The 21,681-nt window shown below is 35.9% G+C and overlaps 1 protein-coding gene across 3 annotated transcripts in view; it reads left to right on the top strand.

Annotated features, from left to right (window-relative positions):
* Window positions 1-21,681, top strand: part of SLC25A21 (solute carrier family 25 member 21) — a 224,407-nt gene that overhangs the window by 161,566 nt on the left and 41,160 nt on the right. For all 3 annotated transcript variants that reach the window (XM_057367793.1, XM_057367709.1, XM_057367633.1), the window contains exon 3: window positions 6,711-6,794. In XM_057367793.1, coding sequence (XP_057223776.1) covers window positions 6,711-6,794 — 84 coding nt within the window. The remainder of the gene's footprint in view (window positions 1-6,710; window positions 6,795-21,681) is intronic.

Raw genomic sequence — 21,681 nt, 5'->3', positions numbered from 1 at the left:
TTTGAACTTAGTTTCTGCTGAATTTCTTCCTAGGGGAAACATGAAATTATTCRTATGTAAGTGCTATGAGTTGTTATTCTTGTTATTCTTTAGCGATATTACCAGGGTAGATCTGCATGAAACAGTTAGATAGATTAATGTGACCTCCTTCTGGTCAAGTTATTTATTTCATTAATATTTTCTAAAAGTACTTGTAAATAAAAGCTTCCTTTTGATGTTATAACTACTGTATGTTTGTCCCATGCACACAAAGGAAGAATTAATGCAGGAGAAAAAAATTCAGAAGAGCTCTTCATTAGTAGCTGACAAAATGCAGCTTTAATATCTAAAACATTAAATACATAAAAATGTATTTATTGTACTACTTTCTTTTTCCCACTGATATTCGGGATGAAATGATGTGCTGCTTAGCAAGAGAGAGGGGAAAGTCCATCTATAAAAGTACTAGGAAGTGCAGGAAAGATGTAGGGTTGGTTTTTTTTTGATTAGTGTGATTTTCTGTGGTATAAGAGCAAGAGTCACACTCAGAGAACTGGCTGAGGGTATCAGTGAAGCACCTAAGCTGTTTTGTCATGTTTAAGACYTTGCTGTTTCTTCATTCAATTATGCAGTTCATTCAGGGAAAATATTTTCAAAAGYCTGTAAGTTCAGAGTAAGCTGTGCATGGTAATTTCTCATCATCAAGGCTGAAAGAGTTTAGACCAAATGTTTTTTGAGGTTTTAGATTAATTTCTTTCAGCCAATCTAAAGGGAGGCAACAAGTAACGATCTTATTGGAACAGGTTTGGTCAGAATAGCCAATGTGTTCCRTCTAAATTCTGCTGTAAGTTTCTAATTCTGTGGTTGATCTAGCTGGAACTTTGGAGATGAATGTACTCCTTATTCAGATGTAGGGAGATGTTCCTTTTTCACCCACTGGTGATGTTTCCTCCTTTTGCCCTACTTATTTATGGCAATTTCTGAGGTATTTGTGACAAAGTACAAATCAGATAACAAAGGGACAGAACCAACCTGGATTGCAATAAGGCAGAGATCAGGTGTGGAATGGACACATTTATGAGGTGCAGTGTTTGATCAACACATTTGTGAATGTGAGAAATCATCAGTTTGTGTCTGGTAATACTTTATCTTACCATCGTAGCTGAGAGTTGATGTTCTAACTGATATAAAAAACACCTCTGCAGAGAAATCTTTCAAGGTATATTTACAATTATTTCCATTATTACTATTCTTTTCCTATTAAAAAGCCAAAAGAACTTCTCTAAAATACAAAGGTGAATAAACATAACAAGCATCATTCATCCCAACAAAGTGAAATGCATCATGAGGAATTTTGAAATAATTTTTTGTAGTAYCTCTCTACCTCTGATTCTGGTTTATTTCTGTAATATAAATATGAACTGTAAAAAACTCCACTGCAAACATCTAACTAACTACCATAGATTTGAGGCAAATCTATGGCTAGCATGGAGAATGACTGGAATAAGTTCTGTCATCATAAATAGTTATCATAGCRGTACTAGAATACTTAAAATATGACCTCTGCAGTAGCAAAATTTTTATCTTTTGCTTAAAAAAATAAGGGTTTTTTTTTCTTTGAAAAGTAATATTCAGCTCTTTAACAGTTCGTATGATTTATTGTTAAAATAAGTGGCAGAATTATACCCTCAGCTTAGTTATTATTCTGTAAGTAACATAAGCAACTCAAAGAACTTGAGCCAAAAAGTGAAATAAATTATATTATTGAGGTCCATTTTCCAGTCCAAAGTTTTGCAAGAAATTTAAGCATCAGTAGATAGCACTTGTAGTAACACCTGAATAAATGTTTAACTTAACAAATCAATATCCTTTTAAAATATAAGGAAGGATTTTTTTATTATAAACATGTGAACTGTGAAATACTGTGTGTATATATATATATATATATATATATATATATATAAAGTTCAGACTATACAATTTTTATCAATTTATGCTGGTGGGGTAACTACAGTTAGGAGTGTCTGGAATCATGGGAATTACTGCAAGTGCAAAAAAGCTATACATATTTTCAGTTTCCCAAAGACAGTACATTTATTTAAAAGTTGCTTTAAATTTGAAATTGCATAGATATTTTGATTCGCTTTGTTGTTATGCTATGTAATGAACTTCTTTCTAGTATCTAAACACATCAGTACCTARTTCTATTTGCCAATCATGAATGGAAATGTTAGGAGCTGTATTCAAAACGGAATAGAATGTACAGTAAAATACTACTAAGATGCTCAGAGAAGGGAAATTCAGCTAAGGCTGCCACTCATTGGTGAGCACTGCAGCCTGGTATAAAGCTTTGGTTCTCTGAGTCAGTGTTTTTCTTTCCCTCTGAGTKCTGTGGTTGAGAAACCAGTCAGCAGCGCTGCATAAAAGCAGCAAGAAATCCTGGAATTATGCATGAGGGTGAAGTCTTTGCAGACCCAGTAGCAAGAATTTGATGAGTYTAGACTGCTCCATATCACATTGTGGCTGTCCTACATAACTGGGACTTAACTGCTCATTATGTGCTTCAATCTAGACATGAAAATACTGATTTCTTCCTTTTATATTTTAAGATGACTAAACCAATGTCAGTATAAATTAGAAATCTTTCTCCAACCCAGATCAGTTAAGAAAGGGGGGAGAATTTTTAGGTGACATGGTAAACAGGCTTTAAACAATAAATACCTGGATAGCAGAAGGTAACCACAGTATACTATGATGAGATATTCAGCAAACATGAAMAAAAGATTTAGCAAATTATAAAGTGATGTGAGGCAATTTTTTTTGAGAACACACTCATCTGCTTGTTCTTTTATAGATATTAATTCTATTAGAAAAGACTACTTAGAGGACTATTGCAATAGKAATCGGGTCAGAAAAGCATGATGCTGACTGAGGATTTTATTAAATTCAGAATGAAATGTTGGCTATTGAAAAACCAACAAGAACTATAAGGCATTAGGCGTTGGGAACAGTTGCATGTGTTTATGTAGAGTCATTGCTCCACAACATGATGGATCACTGGTTAAACCATAAGTGGTTCAGAGAGCTGGTGAAAGAATTCAAGCATTTTCTACATTATGGAATTTCAGGCAGAGCCCATTGAGAGTTATTGATCAAGCACTGCTATAACCATAAAAAATGCTCTCTCTCATGCTTGTAAAATAATAATAATTTAGGTTTATTCATTTCACAAGTAGAAGTTGTAGTGTGTAGGCTGATTAGTGTGGGTAAATTAAAATAGTTTCATGGTTTTAGATCATCACTTTTCAGTGCCTTTTGAATAGATCCCAAAACCTCAGAGAGTTTTGCATGGTTCCCACTTTTTGAGATCCCAACCATTTTTCTGCAGTGAACAAGGAAGGACCCCAACGTTCTCTTCTTAAATTATATCAAGGCACTTTTGTATTTAACGGAGCTACTGCAAAGGCACTGTTCATTCAAAGGGACATGGAAGACCAAGCCCTTTGGACTGCTGCTAGAAGCCAGAAAAGGAGACTTTGAGGTCCCCCATGGCATGGGAGATGGATGTGGGAACTGCAAGAAGCCAAGAGTGCAGGCAGTAGATGCCTTGGCTGGTCCCAGTGGGAAGAGGTAACCTGGGGTGCCAAGTGCCCCCCACAGCTCTGTGAGCATTCCCAGGGGGAGTGCTCAGCATCACAGCGTTCTGCCCAGAAAGCCAAGAAGCAGGAAAGTGAGAGGGGAGGAAAGTTAACTTGGTGCTCACTTTAAAAGTAATAAAGTTTGCAGTAAACACAGAATGTGTTGGAGTGTCCAGTGACATCTGACACTTGTTGGATGCTGGTAGTGAGTAGCAGATCATCCATCCCAGCCCTGGAAAAGCATCCTTGCACTTATGTCTGTTCAGYATGTCACTGAGGGCTGCCTGCCATCAAGCTTCAAAATTATAAATTAGATCAGAAGTTAGTGCTGCAATGGTATTTATAGGGGAATTTATCTTTTTTGGTCTAGCAAAAGCTAAAAGGATACAAGGCAGGCATCCAGCTTTCAAAAATGCATGAAATTCAGTGGTTTTATAGTGCTTTTAGAAAGGAAYGGATTTGAAGCAGAGAAAGCCATTACATATTCCCCAGTTGTGTTCATTCCTCTAAACAATCATTAAAAACAGGCCAAGTTGCTTTGGTTTTTTTTTTTTAAGGGAATGCTTTAGCTCTTCTGTATTATTAAGATTACTAATACAGGCTGCTGCTCTCTCAAAGAAAACAAGCAAATATTTTTTTCAGCTCTTCCCTGAGCTTCTTACAACAAGTGCTGGTGATCAATTAGCTAGTTCATTAAAAAGTTATACATTATTTTATTGAGGCAAGCAATTCTGAGTCAAAGAACCCAATTCACAGATCTAGGTTGAAGCACATAATTGGCATGTATTTTAGAATTGCTGTTAAAGCTATAAAATAGATTTACTAGGGAAGGAATGGATCCAAAAACCCTAAAGGAAGGAATATGTTATTTGTGTGACTCAGTGTTACAAATGGACTCATTTAATACTAAAGTCTTATCTACATTGAAACAAAAATCTGAAATAAATGTAAAGCTTCTTTGACTTAACTTCTTTAGCAAGAAGTTGTCCTTCATCTGATCAAACACAAATTATCTACAGGATTATTGCATTTCTTATGCCATTATTTTCATGATTGTTATCAGACATATTTTTATTAATTTAAATTTAGTTGAGAAGTTGCCAGTATGTAAACTGTAAAATAAAATTATATAACTATGTTCCCTGTGTAGTTGAGACCCACTGTGAGTCTRGGAATACAGCCCCACTTCTACAAACAGTTGTGCATGCAGGATTTAGTGGAGAACCTTACACATGTGCAAGTGGAATATTCCTGAGCATTTGCAGGGTGAATAAGAGCAAAGTGCATAATTCAAAAGATGTTTTAGAAACAGTGATTTTATTTTTTTTTTGAGTTTACAAGCAGACTAAATCTTGAAACTCAAGGAAAAGAGTTTGGGTTAAGGAAACTTTATTTTTAAATACTTGGACAAAGATGTTACTGGTGAGTTTTTGCAAGTTTCCTTTAAGAAAAATAAATCCATTTTTTATTTGGAGCCGAGATATATAAAGAATGAAGTCTTACATACATTAAAATGTGAGTCCAAACTATGTTCTGCTATAATTTGAATTGCTTGACTACCACAATGTAAAAGCTTCTGTAGCTGATATTGCTGTTGGATTTTGTGTGATGGCATTGAGGCATTTTTTCAGCTATTAGCCTTCCCAAGGGATCTTTTCAGACAAAATGTTATGCACCAGCTCTTATTTGAGTGCAAGCCTATTGAATAGCATTCTTCTCTCTGCCAACTTGGCAGCAAGTTCTTGTGCTAATAAAAGAGGTTACCCCAGATAGAGATCCCAGATGTGCCTGAACAACTTTTATTAGGACTATGGAGGGACTCAGTGTTTCCTTCTAACTGTTTTCAAAAAAGGTGTGGGCTTGCTTTCATAACTGCCCAAAGAATTGTGTCACTGCAATTCTTTTTCCTCAGATTGAACAAAATTTCAGATGTGTAAGCACAGAAATATYGATGTTCAGAACAATGTATGTCTTTTGCCACAGTACAAATGTTGATTTGACCCTACTGAATTCTGTGAGAGAGGAGAATATTGTTGTTTAATCTTGAGTTAAAAATACCTTGCTTGTTATCTCATATAAATGAGATTCAGCATCATGATCAGAATAAGTAACAATTGCTGTTTCTCAGAACAGCAGCATACCTGTGGCATCTGGTGTACTTGACTGTAATGTAAACTCCTATGTAGAATTATTATTGTACCTAGTGATAAAACAAATATAGTCATTGCCTGATGTGGGGCTGTTTTAGACTAGAATTGCCAACAGCAATATTTTTTTTAGTGCTATTTGGTAATTAGCAGTTTAAAAAGAAGTTATGCTGCTAAAAATTAATCTAAATATCTCCACTCTRTTTACTTGAATGTGCCAGCTGTGGTTTTAAAACTGAAAGAAATAGGATTCTCTAACTGACATACTTAGTATAATAATATAGTTTGTTAAACTCACTGTTGCTATCCATAAATCATAACTATAAGAAGTTTACAATCTTAAATCATATTCTTGATTTTCCTTTCGAGGCCACAAGCTTCATGTTGAAATTTTTATTGTCAAAATGTGAATAGAGAAAATAAGGTTTTAATTAGAATAATTCATTGCTTGCTTTTATTGTTCATATTTTTACTCAATTATGTAAAATGAATGGTGCTCCAACATCTGATCATGTCTCTGCTTGGTATTTATTGTAATTGTGTCGGATGTAAAAAAGAGCAACCCATGATAGTATTCCATTTCAGGTTTTCAAAAATGAGGTTTGACTCAAACACTCACATTAGTTTCAATGGGCTTTGGATCACGCACAGGGTTAACAGCTTATTTTTCAAACAACTAGAAAGAGGTGTAAATGTCAAAGGTGATAGCTATACTGTGAGTTCCATAAACTACAAAAAAAAAGTTACTACTAAAGCTCTATTTTTCCTTGGTTTAACAGCTTCTATGAAAACAGTGTTAATAAGTATATCAGGAACAGTATATAATAATGAATCAGAGATGTAAAAAAAAMCCCTTTAAAACTCCTTTTATATAATAATTGGAAAGTTAAAAGCAACTTAAAATCCCTGACTTCTCATGCTGTGATATAAATTGTATTTTTTTTAGGTTCCAAATTCAAAGAGGGAAAACTGATCCAACCAGTTACAAGAGCCTGGGGGACTGTTTCAGAACTATTTTCCAACGAGAAGGGTAAGAGTATATGTTTTTAAAATTGTCAATTTTATGTGACCTTTCTTAATCACCCATTTTCCAGACATTAGATCCTCTTTATATTCCACTCTTTTTTTTTGCAATTGCGAGAATTTGGCAAACGTAGTCTTACATAATGAGCACAATTTGAAATGTCTTGATTAGTCTTAATTAGACTCACAATGACAATTTCGGTTATTATAATATGTTAAAGAATGCACAGCTGTAAGAGACACTGTGCAAACCCTGCTTCAATACTGGGAACAGGATTTCTATATTTTCACTCTTGTGTCTTTTTGTCCTGGTTTTCCAAACTAGCTCAGGCTGAGCGAATCACTTGTTTACAAGGTCTGATGAACTGGCATTCCCAGTTACCTGCAGTCGACAATTTTTTCAGGACCTGTATAAGAAAAATCCTACAGCTTTTCAGTTTGGTAGAATATGGAAAAAGGAGTTGTGGTCATTAGTTACTTGAATCATACTGGCGTCATATGGTACCACTGCTCTCAGCCTGAGCTCCTCTGGGGGACTTGGGTTCTGATCCAGAAGGGCATTTAAATACAGGCTTAATTTTATGAGCAGTCCAGTTAAAGCCAGTGAATGTAATGGGATCAATCATATGCTTAAAGTTAAGCCTGTTATCCACAGGAGCTCTTTGGGAGCCAGCCTTTAATCAAGGTAACTCTAATTAGTAAATCCCAGGTTTGAATAGCTGGCAGGCTTTCCATGAACTTCTTTAATACAATAGCAAYCCAATTTTTTATCCATATATGACAGAATCAWTTTGGTTGGAGAAGACCTCTGAGATCATCGAGTCCAACCCATAGATCATGAGTCCAACCTATATATTTGTCTTGACCCACAACAATGTTCCTCRAAACTGAACTGTTCTTGTCAATGGAGGCAGCATAGGTGCAGTGAGACATTTCTTGCATCCACAAGCTGTACTGGAAAAACAGAGGTGACATGAGCAGTGAAAATTAATRACCAGACCACTTTTGTTTCTTGAAGTGAGATTTAGCTAAGCTATAGAGCATAAATACATCCACATGGAACCTGGTGATTTGAAATGAGAAAGCAGGAAGATTCAAAGGAGCTTCATTAAGGTGTTGAAAGAGGAAGTTGTCACAGCTGCCCTTATCAGTGGCAATTTCACTTTTGTTGAGAGGTCAATGTTGTGTATTGTCACTACAATAGATGCTAAAAAGCTTGGAAGCTGAAAAGATTCCACACAAATAATAATCTGTGGCTTCTGAGGTTTTCTAGGCTGAGTTTATGTTAATTTGTACTGCTGCTCTGAAGAAAAGTATTAAAGTATTAATATCTACAATGATGKAAAACTATTTTTAAATAGGAAACTAGTTTCAATATTTAAGTAAATGAGCATGAAAACAGTATCTCATCCCAAGTAACTAGTATTTTTCGTATCTGGAGAATGAGTCTAACATTAACAGCTTCCAAGTTAATTGATTATTCATTGTGGTTTTTTTTTTCCTATGGAATTCTTCTGCCTCAATGCTGGAACTAAATCAGAATGTTTTTATTGATGGTATGAAGTCATGAATGTGTGAGCAGGAAAAAGAAGATGATTGCATGGAAATATTATATATTTAAAACACATTTTAGCAGTGGATTGGACAAAACTTCCGTAGGGCTAGAGCTAATATAGAGTTTTACTTCCTTGTTTCAAAAGCAGTCAGTACTGATCTAAGCAAAAAGCAAATTTCACGAATACCTGTTTTTCTCCAGGAAGTTAGAAGGGGCAGAAATTCACATTTAAACAGACATCAGTAGTAAGCACTAGGAAAAAATKATATAAAAAATCTCAGAAAAACTATAATCCTAAATTTTGGACAAGAATAAGAAAAGAAATCAGTTAATCCTGAAAAACCTGTTTCGATCCATGACTCTTTCACTCCTGTCTGCACAAGTTGTCTGGTTTTCTGGAGCATGGTGATTATGACAATTGTGAAGGAAGTGAGGGGAGAATGTGAATTATTTTAGTTTGTGGAAATCTTTAATCCTGATAACACATTCCTTGTGTGACCACAAAAATATACAGAAGAGAGCCCCAAGAAAGGGCTTCACATTTAGATACTAAGCAAACAAAATCAATTTATGAGGTGTTCAGACTCAGGTGTGTAAATCTGTGAGGAGGGTATGAGAAATTAATTTATGCCCCATGTTTATTTCATAGTGGTAACAKGAAACAACCCTGATGGTATGTGGCATTTTCTGAAAATATGTGAATATCTAAACCTATAAAGAATTTAGGCATAATCTAAAGTAAAAAGGATTAAACTAAAGTAAAAAGAGTTTAGGAATCTTTCTCCAGCACTCTGAATTCCCTTCTGATATGTGTGATTTTATGTTAAATTGATTAAAATCTCCACACTAATTAAGGAGCACAGTGGGAAAAGAAGTGTTTCTGATGGCCTGTCCCTGAAAATGTTTACGTTTGGGAATATTGCTTATGCTGATTTTTACTTACATTTTTCAGTAGCAGYTATGGTAAGGTAGAATGTCAAATCCCAGTTCAGACAAGAYACTTCATAGTGCCTTCATTTTCTGACCTTGTTAAGTGTGCAGAATTAGCCTAGGAAGTACTTATTTTTATGAACACATATGCAATGCCTCCAACTGAAAATCTATAGTATTAGGCTATTACAGTATCACAGGGGCAATCTGGTGATTTCCTGGGAAGCTTCTTCATCACAAAGAAGCCAGAATTCTTTAACCACCCCTCTGATTTTGCTGTCATTACGCTGAAAAGGACAGAGGAAATCATTTCAGTATAACCACTGATAGAACAGTGTCCATTTCAAATAATCAGAAAACTCCTGTATCTTTACAAAACACTAAAAATCTTAAAAAAAAAAAAAACCACAGGAAAAGGTCCTACAAAAACTCCCTTCCCCCAAATTTTCAGCATCTCTGTAGCAGGAAATAAAATTTCGTCATGGGGAATTAAATTCTTTAAAGAAGGATTCATCCCTTGAACTCTTTTCTTGTCTTACAAGAAAATGGGAGCTACAAAACATAAAATTTAATTGAGACTCACTAAACGAAGGCTCAGTCGAGCAGAGCATTAAAGGTCACATAGTTTTCTTTTAAAGGGAGGCAGAACTATGAACTCCAGGGATTTTGTGAACTTGTTTTGGGAGCATCCAGTCACTACCATTTGCACAGGAGCTGCAGTGGTGTGGATCCTCTCAGGTGATGAGCAACCTCTGCTCAGCTGGATTTGCTGGGAGCCACRCAGTAAAGGTTCTCTGGCTTCACTTATGAGATGATGCATGAATTGACAGATCTTTGACAGTGAGGTAAACCCACCAGGAGCAYATCTGTTTATTGAGGAGCGACAGCTTTATAGCCAACATAAAAATAATCTGATGCTTACTGGGGAAAATGTTTGGATACAGGATTAACTTAAACCATTAATAGAGAAAACTTTTCATTCTCTTTAGATCCTACAAATAAGAGGTTAGATTGTGTAAGTGGCCAATTTTTATATCGTCATAATCTTTACTGCATTTGTATTCACTTGCTTTTTTTTTTTTTTTKACAGTGACTTAGGTTGGAATTTGAAATGTAAGAATAAACCARTGTTCTAGCCGAATGTGTATGTTGTATCTATATTAAAGACACATGGTGTTGTGTCTCATATTAAGAATGGAAAATTATGCCCATCTGCACYGTCTTAATCTGCAGTTACAGCATTAAAATGATGGATGCTTTTATTTCAAGTCTGTAAACAACTTTGTTCTTATAAACTTGGATTTTCATGGGCTCATAATTTTAACAGTAAATGTTCTGGGTTATAGTTAGTTTTGTTGGTAGGCACTCAGTCAAGAAACTGGTTGCTTTCTCATTTGTTAACTCTCCTGAAATAGGAGGATAGCAGTGTCCTGGATTCCAGTTTTATAATTCAGCACTTCAGTAAGTTACAGTTTAAAGTGCTTGTTAGSCTTTCTTAGAACTAGATGGTCCTGGGAAAGTGCAAAACACAATTGTTGTTCATGTGAGACTTCATTACTTCTGCTGAGTTGTTTGATTATTTATGTTTAATTTGCTTTGGGAAGGAGCAATTACCTCCACATTTACACAGTCCAATAGCTTTATAATTATTCCTGTCTTGTTCTCAGCACCACCTTACCACTCTCTTGCATCTATAATWGTCTGTATGACCACACACACCTTATTTTTAATAAGCAGCACCCTGACTCATGCATTGATGGGATTAGGTTATAAAGCAGCACAAAACTTGTCAGCTATGGGTGGAGTGTGTGGGAGAACAGCCAAGACTGAGCAGGAGCTGGATGAGTGCAATCATCAGCAAACACGCAGAACCTGGAGGGCTCCTGGTCTGTGTGATATCAGCGCTCATGCATCAGTCAAGGAATTTGCCAACACTCTCCTTTGTCTTGCCTCTATCCATCGACTGTGTGTCATGGTAACAAGTGCTTGAGAGGCTGCAGCAATGCTCTTGAGGCCTGGCTCTCCCACCTGGCTGCAGATGACACTGCTGCTGCTGAGTGCCAGCAGCTCAGGGAAGGAGACTGGCAGAGTACGCAGCCGTGTGACACTCACAGCAACATCACTGACCATTCCTGCYCCCAAAGAAGAGTTGCACAATATACAAATACTATCCTGTGCCTGAAACCTTCAATGAAATTTCCAAAAAGGAATGTGTGACATGGTCARTCATGCCAAAAATCTCTCTTCCCAGAGTGCATTTATAAAGGAGAGAGAAACTTCCAATTACTGGAGGCATAAATTCTTGTGGTATCAGAAGACCAGACTTTAGKCTCTGCTTTCAGTGCTCTGAGGCAAGCAGAAGCTGTAGATTAAGATGTTATTTCCCATGCACACACAGCTATGTGTCCCACTCCTTAGTTTCTTGTTAGCTCTTCAGACCAGGAGGAGCAGAAGTGAACTTGGACCCCTGCTTGCTTGCTGCATTCAGAATCTTACTGCTCAGTAGAGAGTCGCCTACACTGCCAGTTTCAGAGACTGTGGTTGTGCAAACTGAAGTACAGGTGCCTTTTCTGTCTCCAGTACAGGAACAGTAACTCCCTCCTGAGCACTGAAGAAATTCTGCTAGCCCTTGTGCTTCAAGAGAAAGAAAATCTATACATGGATCGATTCTTGTCTCGTTCTACAGGCCTGTCTCACACTTACAAACTCTTAATGTTTGTACCAGCCTTGCTAGAGTGAGCCTGAAGGTGCTAAAAAATGAACATGACGCCACCAAAATGTCTGTCTGCATTTGTCCTGATGCATCCCATTAGTTCATAGTTTATTTTACTTCTTTTAATCTGTCATGTTGCAGAATTATGCTGTRGAACACAGCATCTTTTTACTGTACTATTGTGTTTTTGAGACTTCACTAAAAACCTGTAAGTTAGAGTATCAGAAATAATTATCACATTCCTATGTGAAATAATGTAATCCAAAATGTAAAGTCCTAATTAAGCTTTATAACAAATTGATATTTGAATTGAAATTATAAAGAAATTTGTGTGAAATCTGTTGGCTTTCATGAATAAAAATTAAAGTCTTAGGGCTGAATTTTGGAACACTTGTTCTTGCTTTGCTTATCTTTAAAGAAGAAGTGCTCAGTCTTAGAAAAGCTAGTATTTGTATATTTTCAGAGAGCRTGAGCTTGCAAAATGTAGGTAAGACATAGCAAGTTCTCATAGTACATAGTTAAATTTGTTAACTGTTTAATCAGTACATTTATTTTTGAACACAACACTCCTCAGTGAGTGCCCTCATGCCTGTGCAGTTTGGAAGAYAGGATCCATATGGCCCTGTTGGAAATTGGTCTCACATATCTGCAGTGAAAAGAAAAATGCCTTAGCATAGACTAGGTGCCACACAATCAAATAATTTTAGAATTTCTTCTGGCTRATTAGCAAGAGCTCCTTCTTCATATTCCATGACAGATATATGCAGAGGAATAGATCTGCTTTCCCTGAAACTGTTGTTGTGCCACTTACTCTCACTTTACCTGATGTCTTGGTCTACACAGTTCTGTGTGCAGTAGCTCGTTGTACTCTTTTCAGTTTAATTTGATTGTCTCTACTTTATTTGGACTTGTGTCTTAAAGCCATCATTTTTATTCTTACCCTGAGTGTGTGCTGAGCCATAAAATTTAAATGATGTTATAGCTTTAAATAAAATAATCATAAAGACTACTTTCAAGATTAAAAGAACTCATAAAATTTGAGTGACAGAATTTCCCTGATAATTTACTTCAACATTTTGATTTATATTATACCCACAAGGACTTAGATCAAATATGGCCACAAAGGAGACATCGTTTGTATATTTGTATGAAGGTGATAYGCCTTGTGCTTTCTTTTGTAAATAACCAGTTTTTAATCCAGTGTCAACAATTCCTAGTGGTTGGATGCTTTTGCAACACCAGTGAGTCACAAAATAAAGGTGACACTTGTTCTTTTAGCCAGTAGGTCTCAAAACACTTCACAGAAGAAGGAAGTGCCATTATCTCAAACATACAGATGGAAATATTGATGTGAAAAGTGTCAGGGAGTCGAGCAGATCTGGACTGCGCATGCACACCGGTGGTTTTCACAGAGCAGCCTGATTCCATGTTGCTTATTTGCCCCATGGTGGTGTGTTAATATCAAAGTTGTGAGGAACATATCTGCTGGACATAAAATTGCATTATTTGATCCAGRTTTCTGATCCAGAAGTGGTCTGAAAACTTGTTGAGCAGCTCATTTTGTGAAGTAGTTTGTCTGAGGGCATCCATGGATGTAGTGGCAGGTTCAGGCTGAAGCTGGCTGTCCTGAGTGCAAGGAGAGCTCCCTGTTCCATGGACCACAGGTCTCCAGAGCCAGCACTATTTAGTGATGTTACTGTCATGAGGTTTTCATCAGCCCATTCAGGCAGGAATTCTCTGCTYCTGACTGGATGTTCCCTACCCCCATCTTCATATGTTAACACTTGAAAACATAAAAAATGGCTTTGGAATGTGAAGAACCTTATGTGTGTAGCTGTCTGAAATAAAGTGAGGTTGTAGTGGTGTAACTAAGGGCAGCATTTGACTAACCACATTTTTATTACTGACGGACRCAGATTTTACTTGCAAAATTTAATCTGGTATATATGGCAACGCAGTAAACAAGAACACTCTTTTAAAGAGAATCACTTCTGAGAATCATGTGCTTCAAAGATGAAACACATGCTTATTTATTTCCCATAGGAACAAAACACAATAAAATCATGTAAATCTTAAAAGCATTTTAGAAGTAAATGGGCCAGACGTTTACAGGCATTAGTCGTTCTCATTTGCTAAGGCCGCTGGAGGTACCCTCACATTGGGTGTCTGATCTGCATTTTTTAAAGGTTCAAGTTGTTGGATTTTTATTCCCAATATTGTTATAATCATTTAGTTTTAACCTTAAAGATATGATTTTTCAAGTATCTCTGTTTTCTAATGCTATAATGTAARTAGAACTCATTATAGCATTAGTATTTATAGCAATAGCTCCCTGGAATCAGAAAACTGCATCATAAAATGCTTATATTAAAGAAGTAAAAAAATACCTACAAGAATTGTTTACAATCCATTTTAATCTATCTACTAAGAAGATCAGTGGGACTAAATCTTTTAGTCATTATTTTAACATTCAAGAATATTTGTCATTTTGCCACATTAGGTTCCTGATGGTTTCAAACATCATGTTTAAAGAGATCAATGTGATAATTGTGCTTATAATCAAACTTCTGTTAAATCTAGTTGTGGAAAATACCATATTATGCTTTATCTCAAATTTGCTGAATTTGTTTATGTTCTCTGAAAGTGAAGAATATGTCTGCCAAATTTGGTAGCCCAGGAAAATGCCATGAATCCTGCTTCAGTAAGTGGCTCAGCATGAGAGACTGCRATGTTTCCCAGGGGTGAGCTACTGTGGCATTCCCTGTGCTCCAAGCAGGCTCCTGGAGCTCTGACAGAGACATTTCTGCCTGGCACCATTCCCTCCCTTCGGGCAGGGACACGGAACAACATCTGAGCCCTGGAAGCTCCGTGCCTCAGAGCTGGGAGCCACCTAGAGTTAGCAAACTGTGCCGTGTCCTGTCCTTCTCCACTGCTTCCTTGGCTGCCCGAGGGCTGTGTGAAAATTTCAGCCAGTGACAACCTCTCCGGCCAGGAACCAAGTCCTCTCGGAGTTTAGTCAAAGCCRGGGCTGCATATGCCCTGAGCAAGGATTTCAGGAATTACTGTTAAAGATAAATAGCTAAATTAAGCTGAAGCTGTATTTTTAGATCATGCTGCTTTTTGGGGAAGTGTCCCTGAAAAAATTGCTTGTTCTGAAATGATMTCTCTTTGGTGTCACTAAAGTCTCCAGAACTGAAACCTGTATTTAAAACATGAGAAACTGATTCAAGCCCTGATGGAGAGATTGGGGGGCTGTCTCTCAAATCTGGGCTGGAGCAAGGCTGTCATGCCCAGCTACAGGCAGATACAAGGATCTGAAATCTATCTGAAACCTCTTTCTTACCAAAGAAAATAGCTCTGAAATCCCAAGATTACATTGTCACTAGTCAGCCGCAATAATTAGCCATTTTTCAGTTATGTGAATCTAGACATTGCCTTTTGTTATTTCATAAATATGGTGGARGCATCATGAGGTGCAAAATTAATTGCAGTTACATAATATGTTTCTTTGAAAGACGAGAGGTTATTTACTTCTCTGTAATTTTGGCTTCTGGTAGCTATTATTTGATAACCTTTTCTTTAAAATAAAAATTCCACTGTATCAAGGAAAAAAACAGTGACCAGAGAAGAGATAAATCATTTTTATGTCCTTAGAACAGCTGACTTCACACTTTTATTACATTGTTTGAAATAGCATCTTTTCATCTGGAAGGAATCAGTTTAAAATGTGATTGTCAAMACAACAAAACCCGCTTTCTGTTTAAAATGGCTGCTCGTGAAGTTTAGAACCACACTTTTGCCAGGATTTTCTATTCAGACTTTAGTTACTAGAACCAAGAGATTTTAGATGGGATGTTCACAGGAAATACCTGGCAGRCAGCATAAAATGCAAAGTAAAGCATTTTTATTTTAGTTGTAGAAAGCATGCCTGTGAAAATGAGCAACAGTGTTTTAGGTCAAAAGCTTTGTTTTTCAAATAAAAGCATCTAAGTTGCAGTTTGAATTGGGTGAGAGAAAAAAAAAAAACCTCATTAATTTTTTTGTGTCCCAATCAAAGTAATCAAAGTATATTTAATGTATTTCTTAGACTGAATCTCATACTTACTTGTAATGGCACGGTTGTATCTCTGTCAAATCTGCACGTCTTTACCTCATTTCTTCACTGGTTACATCTGAAAACACAGCTTTGTCTCTTTTATGCCAATCCTTTTCATTACTATAGTCCACAATTTTTTATTTATGTGTGATTTGGATTGATTTAAAAAGCTAAAATTTTTACATCTCTAAAACTGCAGATCAAGATTCTATGCAAAATCAATACTTTTTTCAGTGATGAAACATTTTTTCTTCAGAAAAAAMCTGAGCTTTACATTATATACATTTGCTCATTAATTAAATTTGCTCATTTTAATTAAATAACAAAGATTTAGTAAGACTATGAATAGCTATTAGGATAGGTAGAATTTTTTCAGTACTCACGGTTTTCTTGTTGTCAGGGTAGGTTAATTATATATTACAACAGTTTTAGTAACAATTTTGTATTATTAAAAGTGGGGGTATCTTCAATTTTTGTTTTCCCAATAAATTACTTTGTTTTCTTTTTTAATGTTAGAAATTAAATAACATTGTATGAGAAACTTCGAAAATCCATTTTTGTTAGGAAGGCATTTTTTTCCTTACAGGCTTGTTTTTGCGGAGCCACAGAGCTGCCATGGCAGCAGTACCTGCCGGTCAGGCTGATCATCCACCCTAACACCATCACCAGCCCCTCTTCTCTTTGCAATGTCCTTTACCTGAGCTGAAGTCTTCCTGTGTATCATGCTTCACATTCGGAAAGGAATTTAGTAATCCAGATGTTGAGAATATCCATGCTTGACCATGGAGGAGAAACTATTCCTCTAAAACAGTGCGCCAAATCAAAATAAAAAGGCAATGTAAATAGCTACGAATATTTGACAGTTACATAGATTTTCCATGGAATGCATCTTAAATAAAACAAGATAAAATGGAATTAGCATGGAGTATGGAAATATTTTAGAAGAGTGTGTTTCTGTATAATGCTAACTCATAGTTCAGAGCACATTGCATTCCATATGACTCAGAGAATTGAACTGTGAAAAATAAATAGTTTATTTTGCTTGCTATGTTATTGGCCTCTTCGAAGAGAGTCAGATTCTAAATACATATGAGGCTGGGGTTTATTTAGTTTTCATTTTCTTTGCTTATTCRACTCACAGCATGCTCTGGTTCTTTACCCTATAAATATCAATACTAACTTTAATGCAATAAAAATAGTTTTATTTAATTCCAAAAATGTCTGCATCAAATGTGGTGTGTGTATAACATGCTGCATCTCCTCGCAGGAATGCATGCATATGAGCACAGATAAACTGCACCATTGCATTCTGTCTATCCAGCGCAGAGRGCTGCTTTCACAGTGAGCCAGCAGGCACTTGGTAATAAATTTCTGAAGTTTTCATGTAGCATATGGGGCAGTAACTCTGACTGAAGCATTGGCTCCAGTTACAAATGCAAGATCAATTCCCATGCTTTTTTTTAATAGCTTGCCTTCAGTGTTTGTCTATTTTTGTGTATTTTAGCTCTGCCTGAACTTGCATACTCTCTATTTTGTAGATGACTGTCATACACTGGGTGTCTCAAGTACAGAATGATTTTTTAGGGTTTATTTCATTCTGACAAATGGAATTTTTCCATAATAAATAAACACCTCTGCATTGTAGGAATTTGKTTGCCAAACCCAATACATCTCTTTGCCGTTCTTTGTAGCAGTTAAATCCTATGGCTGGGATAAATGCTGCTACACTCCTGCTGCCCCCTAATCCCTTACCATTGAAACATTTCTTAATGAAACTCATTTTTTCATTTTAATTACAATTTTCAATTTTTTCAATTTTAATTCCACATAAACTAATTTTATATCTTTACTTGAGAAAAGTCTATTTTTTGTAAATGAACCTTCTTTAATTTGCAACATCTTTTTACAGCAAATTATAAATTCCACTTATGTCTTAATTCAACTATTTTTCTGTATAAAATGCATTATATTTATCAAATATGTCTTACATATTTTAAGAGCTGATTTTCTATGCTACTTTTCTTTGGAAATATCATCTATTTCTGGTCTGAATTGGCATTCAGTATATAGGCAATATTTATTCTTTTGATTGCCACAGTGATTCAGAAGAACAAATCTGGCCTAATTTTTGTAGATAAAAGTGTATTGCTAGCTAGTTAACATTTCTCCTTTTTTAAAAAAATATTCTTACATATGTCCCTGTGTTTGAAAATGAAAAATATTGCATAATATTCAGATTTTCATATACTTATTGGGTGACAGCATATTAAGGTATTTCATCTCATTTTCATACTTTCTTAAAAAGTGAGTAATTTAATTTAAGTATCAAATCTAATTTTGATTTTCTTTAGGAAGTATGTAAAAGGGTAAACCAAAACTTCCACCTACATTTTAAAAAATCCTGTGCAAATTAAACTTGTTCGGAAACCTAGTTTGGGAATAAAATAATGTCTCTGACAATTCATGTTAATAGTTGCTAGTAATTAATAATTTTTCAAAGCTTTAATATGTCAAGAAAAATAACTATTTTTGCACAAGTGGAATTTACTTAGACTTTCTTCAAAATTTTATAATTGTAATTTTATCTAGAGTTCCATAAAGAAAAAGGGAGGAAATCAATTTAATATGTTCCTAAGAACAATTGTACTGGTGTAAAAGGTGAAAAATCAGCTAGTGGTAGTTTAAGAATGGGAAAGTTGCAAAATGCTAGGAATCAGTGGCAAGAAAGTTTTCCTCAGCATCCTGTTTGGAAAAATGCAGTTTTTAAAGTAGTTCTTTCTAAGTTACCGGGAGGGAATGCTTGGAATTTTGTCTTTCTRCCGAAAAGGATTGGTTTTCCCTTGATTGTCATCAGTTTGCTAGGTTGTCCTGCTATTTAAGCTATTAAAGACTGGTGTGCTGCTTGGTCTCAGGTGATCCATAAAAAGGAATGAAGCCTTGGGAAGGTAAACCATCACCAGACTGGCTYGGTGTATCAGCCTTCCATGACGGAAGCTCTTTGTTGAGAATTGTTGGCAATTCCAGCAGTTTCCAACCGAAGATAAGAGCCAGCGTTCCCAGATAATGCCCTCTATCACACACCTGATGACAGACTCCTGCATGCAAGTTTTTTCAGGTGCAATGTTTGCTCAGTAATCCTTCAGTGCCAATCTTTTCTAAATGGTGAGCAGGTCCCGTCAGTAATGGACATCAGCCATTAGGCTTGTAATATTTGTCATAGATCAGGTTACAGCTTTGTTTCTGCAGCATGATGAATGGATGCTGTTATACTCAAAGAAAATAAGTGCTATAAATTTAGCAGTCAGTACTAAATGAGTTGTTACTTTAGGGGCCTGATTCGCATCCTTCTGAAGTCAGTGGAAAGTATTCTGTTGGCTGAAGACTTTACATCAGGCCTTCAGTTCTCTTTCTCTTTTAAGGAGCACAATCCAGGGCTGCCATTAAAATATGTATATATACTTACTATATGCCAATTTACACCTAAATAATAAATAATTTTTAGTGGAACTCTTACTTATGTATGCCAATGTTTATTTTCTGTGCAAATGTACTGATTAAATGTAGAGGCATAAAGAGAGTTGACCACAGAATTTGACAGGTCACTTATGAACTAATCAGAAATTAGTTTGAAGGGTTCAAAAATTCATAGGTATTTCTTAAAGATTTAATTTTTTTCAGGATCCCAGTGATTCCTACACCATTTTTAAGTCTGTGCTCTGATTTTATGCTTTCTTTGCTTGTTGCCATTATTCTGGAAGCTACTCTGAATGAAGATGGATTTAAAAATTATCAGAGACAATAGAATCTGTCTGTGGCCAAAGTCTGTATTGTGTTTCATGCTTYTTGCAAATTTTTAGGGAAGTCAGATAGTACTCAAAGAATTTCTAACTTATAACTGATCCCTTCAAGTTCAATCTGTAATTGCCATACTCTAGTTAGTGGCAGTATTATATAAAGATTCACACTGCTTTGTAAATGTCAGTGCTCTCCTTTGTGCTACCAGTGAGATGGTAAAAATCAGATATAAAAAAGGAAAACAAGTGTGCAAAAACTATGTAAGAAGAGAAGGGTCAGTAGTAGAAATACCCAGAAACTTGTACAGCTTGGTGTGTTAATGCTGACAGAATTCCTGTATGAAATGCGTTCTTGGTGGATAATTGACACAGAAGGGGTTTGGGGAACTGTGATATTAAGAGGAGCAAAAAAGAAAAGGAAAGAATTCTGTGCAAAAAGATGGCACAAATGTATTTTTATTTCTTTTTGTAAGCAATAATATTTGATTTTCAGTAGACAGCAAATTTGAATGCAAACTACTTAAAGTGGGCAGATGTTGGTTCTTATTGCTTGGAGTATACAAATGCTCAAAAACTCTTTTTTTTTTTTTTTTNTTTTTTTTTGAAGTAAATCCAGGTTCTTTGAGCAGTATAATCTACTGCTGCTTGCCTTTTCCTCAGAACCTTCTTTGATTCCTTCTGTGCCAGGTAATCTCATTGAAAATTAAGTTCCTTTTTCCCTCCAGAGCAGAGCATGTAAATTTGCTTCTGTCCTGCTGGGTGATCATTACATATAGTCTGCAGTGCCGTAGGCTCTATATAAACAGTTCACCTTTTCCACATTCATTAGTGACCTGCAAATTTACAGATTGTTTACCAAGTTCTTCTGCACTACCTCTCCAAAGTTCTCTTGATGTATTACCTAAGCCTGTGTTTAAAACAACATGTTAAATTACACACTTCTTAATTTTACAATTGCCCTGAGTTTTAAGATATCCAGCAAGAGAAGCAGAATTTATACACCTGTAGTTCTGTCATGCAAATCATATACATGGACTGTGGCAACAGATGTCTAACTGGCRATTCTACAAGTCTACATGGAAATTGTATAAAATTTGAATTCAGAGAAAACTGTAGAAAGTGCCTAAAATATAAGGATTACTCACCATCTATTGATCTATTTCCTTCATATTTTTGATTGCAGTTCTTTTCATTTGTGAAATCTAGACTGAGTTTTCATTGTCATAGAAAGTGTTCCAGATAGCAATGGTGAAATGTGAGGATGCTTGATAGCATTCCAGTTAGCCTTGGATGTCTACATTTCCTACCTTAACTGATGCATGACCAAAGCTTCTGCTTCTGYGATTCATGAGACCACTTTATAAACACCTGTGAATAGAAATTCTCTCACAGGAAGAAGTTAATTAAAAAGTGCTTATATATGTGTAACTATAACAGAAATCTAAATGACACTGCTTGCCCATCAGTGAAAAACAGCTGAACTAAGAATTCTGTTAGCCCTCAGGGTTTGCTACTGACTTCATATGTTTGCTTGACAGTATTTCATCAAAAAAGAAACTAAACTAAGTACCTATTTGTGTTTAGCAGAACTCTGTAATAACCCTTAAAAGTGTGGGACAAAATCTGCTTTGTCCTTCGATCCAACCACAAAGCTTGCTTAGCAGCCTACAGAGATCACCACCCTACCCAGAGGACATTAAAATAATAAAGCTGGCCAGGGTGCTGCAGGGAGGAAGACATGGTCAGAGCACCACCATGTGTGTCCACACATCTCCAGAAAGTCCTGCCAGGACAGACCCTGGGACC

Source organism: Malurus melanocephalus, unplaced genomic scaffold (assembly GCF_030028575.1).
Source record: "Malurus melanocephalus ecotype Western Australia unplaced genomic scaffold, MMel_1.1 scaffold_0, whole genome shotgun sequence".
Taxonomy (NCBI): Eukaryota; Metazoa; Chordata; class Aves; order Passeriformes; family Maluridae; genus Malurus; species Malurus melanocephalus.
This window is presented reverse-complemented; position numbering and strand designations above follow the sequence as displayed.